Below are 6586 nucleotides of genomic sequence, written 5' to 3' on the forward strand. Positions count from 1 at the left end.
CAGCCGCCGTCCGCGCCGCAGCTCCCGGGCCCGGCGGCAGGTGGCGCTGCGCGTTGTGCTGTGTCACAGGGCTGGAGGCGCCACGGCCGGGGCGGGGGGGAGGGCTCTGGGCAGCTGCCTCCCCACCAGCTCTCTCCTGTTCACTGCAGGTGCTCAGCCGCCTAGGGGTGGCCCCCGGCTGGCGCTTCGTGGATGTGCTGGGCCTGGAGGAGGACTCGCTCAGCTCCGTGCCTCGCCCAGCCTGTGCGCTGCTCCTGCTCTTCCCCCTCACTGAGCAGGTAGGTGCTAAGGGCTGTGGCTGCCTCACATGGTCTTGCCCGTGGGTGAGTTACAGAGCCTGTAGAGCCTCCCCAGTGAGTGTGGCTGCACTGATGCCAAGCCTCAGCCTTGCTGCACCCTCCTATGAGTGCACCAGGGCTGTGCTAAGTGCTATATGTCATGACATGGCCCTGGGGGAAGGGTGGGGCAGGGAGCAGTTCCCCTCACAGCCACGGAGAGGCACCTGCTTGTTGATACAGTGTAGTGATTTAGCTGTTCTTGCAGCAAATCTGCAGCACTGTTCCCTTAAACTTTCTGGGCCTTTGCCATGAGGCTAAATGGCACCGTCATGTCCAAATCCCTAGCTGCTAGAATTTGGTCGTTATGAGCTTGCTCTAAACTGATAAGCCTTTCTGGATGCTGAACCTGCCTCTTGCAGCAAGATGCTGTGGGGTTTCTTCTGCTAACTGGAAATCCTTTTTTAAAAAAAAAAAAAAAAAAAAAAATTGATAAAACAGTAATTAAATGCTACATCACTCTACATTTTGCATCATATGAGATGCCTTGCCAACTCGGGGTACTGCATATTCTCACTGCACTTGCAGATTGTCAGAAGGTAATCCTACCTCCTGGCAGGAAGTGTAACTAAAGCAAAAAATACCACCTACTAACTATCTCAAAAGGTTAGGGAACATGTTCCTTGACTTGCCATCCTGTGGATTTGCACCTACACCCCAAATAAGCAGTGGATTTGTTTACCATGTTGGAACAACAATGCTCAAATAGGAGTGGCAGTAAGTTGCAAAATGAAAACCTCAAAATACAGATAACTGTAACTTGGTCATCTTGTGTTTTCCCCTTCTCCTGCATTTTAATCTTCTTCTTCTTCTTCTTCTTTTTTTTTTTTTTTTTTTCCCCTGGCAGATAGGAAGCAATAATGATGTGGACCAGTAGTATTAGGCTGCTCTTTGGTGTTCTGATTGTTACTCCCAAGCTTTTCTCTCATTTATTTATTTTATGGGCAGTCGACTTCAGAAAAATAAAGCTCTTAAGATGACACGGCTAAATGACAAGGTTCTGATACAATAGTGGCTTGTTTAGTACTGTTTCTTAAAAATGAGAACAAATCAATATAATGGAGGTTAGAATCCTGTGAGCCAAAATAAAGATTTGCTAACTAAAAATGTGAGTTACATGACTCCATCTAAAGAGAGCTTCTCTTTTATATGGAGGGTAATCTTCCGTGAGACCTGGCTGACACTTCTGGTTTAACCAAGTGTGTGGGGGGAAAACAGTAGTGCAAGAAACTTCTCTTGTTGGTTTTTTTTCTTCCCATGGTGGTCATACGCACATGCACTTCTTTTTTTTCACCAGGCTTTTGGATAGATGTGATGGATCTGAAGATGTTCAGGCAAAAAAAAACAAAAAACTTCCTGACCAAATATATACATTTGCCCAAATTCAAGATGATCTCTCTTCTTTTTTTTTCTCTTTCCCCCCCCCCCCCCCCCCCTTTTTCCTGGTTCTCCTGTATATAGGATCTAACTTACTGGAGGGCTCACTACTTCTGAATCTTGGGTGGGCAGCCCCCTCATGCTTATCTCCTCCTCTTCTTTTCTTTCTTCCCTCCTCTCCATTACCACCCCCAGCAGTCAGTCTGCACCTCCTGCTGCTTTCCTGCCTGCCCCTTCTATGCACCTACCCTCTACAGCCTCTGCCTCCTTTCCCATCCTGGGTCTGGGACTAGAGTTTCCCTGCTACTGCCACAGTACGGTCAGGCAGCGGCTGGAGCTTCCATGTGCTCTGCTCCAGGAAGAACAAAAAGCCTTGGGGGAGGGAGGGACAGAGGCTGTGGGGACTTGGGGGGGGGGGCAGACGGGCAGCTGCTGCAGCTCAAAAACCAACCTTGAACTAGGGTTGGTGCTGCAGTAGCTGTCTCCACCCCTCTTCTACTTGAATCTAAGAGGAGGGGCTTCTTTTCTCACCCCACAAACAATGCAGGTGGGGGTAGGATACTCTAGTCATGGACTTCAGATCTGGTAGTGTATGGAGCCCCATGTTAAGATTTAAATTGGGTCTTGAAGAATAGATATGTTAGTGCACTAGTAGATCCTATCCTTATGAAAGACTTGATTCCAGCAAGCTTACTATCTTTCCTCCAAGGATGGCTTTCTGGCACATTCTCTCTCCCCCCCCCCACTGTCCTTGATACTTCTAACAGTATGTGTCCTTTTTCTAGTGCTTTCAGCCTTCTCTGTTTAGAGCTCAGTTGTTTTGTATCTCTCTTGACTTTTTTTTTCCTTGCATACCTGCAGCATGAGAATTTCAGGAAACAACAGATTGAAAATATAAAAGACAAAGAAGTCAGTTCCAAGGTGTACTTTGTGAAGCAGACTGTGAGCAATTCCTGTGGAACAATTGGCCTGATCCATGCAGTTGCCAATAACCAAGACAAAGTGATGTTTAGTAAGTGTATTTTGTGGTTAATGCCAAATTGCGCAAAGGGAGTGGGGTATTTTGACAGCCCTGGCTTGTTCCAGATCCATTCTGTCTAAAGATCTTGTACTCGCAACTAAACTTGCTGTGCTCTAAGGCTGGATGTGTACTTCAAGAGGTGTTCTATATCTGCCAAGAACCCTAATAATTTGTGGTGATCACGTGTTGTAACTCTAGAACTGCTTTGACCAACAAAGGAGACGGCAGTTGCAGAATACCCATCTTGCAGCTGCTACAGCAAGAGGATGCTGACATTGGGCAGGAAAGCCTCCTGACAGCTATGGAAACTGGCTAATAGCATTTCCACTACCAAGGCCAAAAGGCCACTTCCATTGAAACACTACCAAAAGCAGACTGAAACCAAAGTAGTCATAAATGACTCCAGCCTATGGACACCAGTCTTCACATCTGTAATGAAAAGAGACGAGACCATCTGAATGGTGATCTTAATAGGTGCGGCAGAAACAGTTTCCCTGATATAAAGCCTTAACAAATTTTAATCTGCAGTGTTTCTGTAAGTGCAATCTGAGGTCACAATCTTAGTCTGTGACAACCTAGTAAAAACTAATTTTGAGGTTGAACTAGGCTGTAAAATCTTCCATAATGCAAACTTTGTACAAAGTAAGGTAACTGTGATCTATCATGCTCCATAAAAGTCTGTTTGCATATAATCAGTGACTGGAGGCTGTTTGTCTTCAGTATCTGGTTTTTCCCTTAGGACTTGCTGGAATTGGAGACCTCCTTTGACACATGCATTTTTGCAAAGGACTAGTGTTCTCAGCATCTCAAAAGCCGAGGGAGGGAAGAACCCAAATCAATGTGGCTCTTAAATGAGCTAGCCTATTATTTATTTTTTATTTTTAATTGGGGGGGGAAGAGTGTGCCTTTAATGATGGGGAGGGAGGTGGGCATGGAATTCCAAAGGCAATACAGCTTGTGCTGTAACATCCAGACAGATTTATTCCTAGCTAACGTCTTCCTGTTGAAGCTGGAGCATGTGCAGCATAATTTTCAGATATAACTAGTTGGGTATTAAGAATGTCATTCCCCTGTCTTCTCTCCCACTTCCCTTGAGTGACTTTCAACTATTGGAAGTCTCACTGGAGGAGTAGGGACCGCACAAAATAGGCTTTAGGGCTACTTTTTCAAAAGAAGAATGCTGTTTGGATGCAGTTTTAACCAGAAGTTCCGGTGCTCCTTAAAAGGTGAGGTCCTATTGCCCCATGGCTTATACCTGAGTGAACTTTTGGAACTTTTTTAAATATGTTTAGTTGTACAGTTCTAGGCAGTAATGTGCTAATGCCAATCAAGTGTGCTCATGGCATGCTACTTGTTAAAATATACTCATTTAGCCTAGGGTCTAAACAAGTATTATATTTATAATCTTGGCAAACACTTTTGCACAGATGAAGGGTCAGCCCTGAAGAAGTTTCTCAATGAAACAGCTGATCTCTCTGCTGAAGAAAGAGCAAAAAGCCTGGGAAGCAATAAGGTATAAAAACTAAATTTTAGAACTGTACTGCTATTGGCATTTGCATCTTATTAATCTAGACTTGGCTTTTCTTTCTTCAGGCCATACAAGAAGTCCACAATGCTGTTGCACAGGAAGGCCAGTGTAGGGTAAGTGGCATGGTATGTTTGGGGTAGAAGATATTGGCATAGGGCTCACAACTTTTTTTTTTTTTTCTCTTTGTATAATCTTCTAGATCAAGCCAGTAACTCAATTTTTCTAGGGAAGAGAGCTCCTCAAAACTTCTGCCTAGCAGTCATACTAATACTTGGCTTGTTCCAGCATTCCAGTTTTTGCTTCTACATCCCTTTATTTATGCAGAAGGAATTGTAAGTGAGCAGGGGTTTCACTTGCTCTCCCTGACTTTCTAGAAAGGGACTTGGACTTGAGAGAGAATCTAGATTTTTGTACAAAGAAAAAAACACAGACCAGGAATCTTAAAGGGAGCCAACCTAAAAGTCACGATAGGCAGGGTAAAAATGGCGGTCAGTCACTTAATACTAAGCTGGTCCGACTTGTAGATGAGATCTTGTGACTCTGTTTTTTCCAGAGGAACATGATGGTTACTTGAAGTACAGCTAGATATTCAAATATGGAATTGCAGAAGTGAAGCTGCAGTCTGGATCCTCTTAACTTCAGGCACTGTTTGCCTTGTATGTACCCATTTTAAACTAAACTTATTGTGTCCTTTTTCTAGGTAGATGATAATGTGAACTTCCACTTCATTCTGTTTGTCAATGTAGATGGAAACCTGTATGAATTGGGTAAGAGGACATGCACATCTACATTCAAAGCAAGTTAAACTTACAAGTCAGGTTGTCTTGCAGTCAGGACTTTTCAGATGTCTGAAGTCATAACTTCTGTGTTGGCCTCCTGACTACACTAGGGAATTTAGACTGAACAGGGTACACTAATCTTCTATTTCCAGACTTTTTTTAATGGATTCCTATTGAAGTTGTTCTCCTCCAGAGGGGTGGCCTTAGAACAGAAGCAGTAGTTTGACCTCCTTGTCCTCACAGCCATATTGTGTATCTACCTCTCCTGTCCCTCTTCTCAACCTTCATTATTATAGAGCAGAGTACTGACTATAGTAGCAACTAGCTTTCCAGGCTATCTGTCCAGGAAAGAGTAGGAACAAAATTCCACAATTTGGAAGCAGTAAAAGTACATATTTAACTAAATAAGGTTCTATTTCATCCTAGATGGGCGCATGCCATTTCCTGTAAACCATGGAACCAGTTCAGATGACTTGCTATTGAAGGTAGGCTTTCTCACATACCTCCACTGTGTAAATAGTGGGGGGGACACCCAAAAAAACTTAACGCCATAAGATGACTGCACTGTATCTTGCTAGATGAGCTGTTTAAATCCTTTGTTCTTGTGGACAGAATGCAAAATAAAAGAGTTCTGTAGGTACCATATCAGGTATAAGTGGCTATAGGATGAGTATGGAGGTATCTGGCTGCAGTAAGTGAGGGTGTTGGAGTTCAGGTGCTCAAAGCATAACAAGAATTCTGGGGAACACTTTCTTAATACCTGTTTCATGTCTCATGAGACGGTTTGTTTGTTTGTTTCTCTCTCTCTCTCTAAGGATTCTGCCAACATCTGCAGACAATTCACAGAACGTGAGAAGGGAGAAGTTCGTTTTTCTGCTGTAGCTCTCTGCAAGTCTGCTTGAGATTCCAAAGAGGAAATGCAAGGAAAGCAGTCTAATAGCACATCAGTAAATGCAGTCTTAAGATTTTTTTTCAGTGCTTGTTAAACACAGCTGTTTTGGTCCATTTAAACTGTTTCCACCCTCTACTATAAACAAGCAACATCAGTGGAGTTTAAGCTAAAATGAGCTGAAACACTAATAGCCACTGTTTAGGCACATCAGATGTCTCTCTAAACTCTTATTAAAAAAACAACACTATTTTCATGTTAAATAGAAAATGCTTTACATGGCTTGTTTAACTTGTCTGTAAGTTAAGCTGTTCGTGATTTCCTTGTACTGAATATGAGAATAAACCTTCCCTGCTAAGGGAAAACCTGACTGAATTGATAATTGGTTTAGATATTAATGTCAGAGCAAGAGTAATGGATAGATAGCCTTACCTATGTGCTGGGTATACTGGTTCCAACAAAGGACATAAAGTTTAATTTTTTTTTATTTTTTTTTATTTTTTTTATGCTGCACTTGCTGAACAAGGCCTTCGTATGTAGTCAGTAGTACCAATTTCTAGAAATTCAACTTTTATTGGTGGGTGATGGTAAATGATAAATGGGTCTTTTTGGGCTTCTGTATTTTTGTTGCACACATTCCTTCCTCCTCTGCCCCTC

At 43.1% G+C, this 6586-nt stretch overlaps 1 protein-coding gene across 2 annotated transcripts in view; it reads left to right on the top strand.

The window, feature by feature from the left end:
* The window catches only part of UCHL1 (ubiquitin C-terminal hydrolase L1), a 6951-nt gene extending 647 nt beyond the window's left edge, over nt 1–6304 (top strand). For both annotated transcript variants that reach the window (XM_025194482.1, XM_025194481.1), the window contains exons 2-8: nt 150–278; nt 2574–2724; nt 4161–4246; nt 4327–4374; nt 4962–5028; nt 5467–5525; nt 5856–6304. In XM_025194482.1, coding sequence (XP_025050267.1) covers nt 150–278; nt 2574–2724; nt 4161–4246; nt 4327–4374; nt 4962–5028; nt 5467–5525; nt 5856–5942 — 627 coding nt within the window. In that variant the 3' untranslated portion in view covers nt 5943–6304. The remainder of the gene's footprint in view (nt 1–149; nt 279–2573; nt 2725–4160; nt 4247–4326; nt 4375–4961; nt 5029–5466; nt 5526–5855) is intronic.
* The last annotated feature ends 282 nt before the right edge of the window (nt 6305–6586 follow it).

The sequence above is a fragment of the Alligator sinensis genome, unplaced genomic scaffold (genome assembly GCF_000455745.1).
Source record: "Alligator sinensis unplaced genomic scaffold, ASM45574v1 scaffold58_1, whole genome shotgun sequence".
Taxonomy (NCBI): Eukaryota; Metazoa; Chordata; order Crocodylia; family Alligatoridae; genus Alligator; species Alligator sinensis.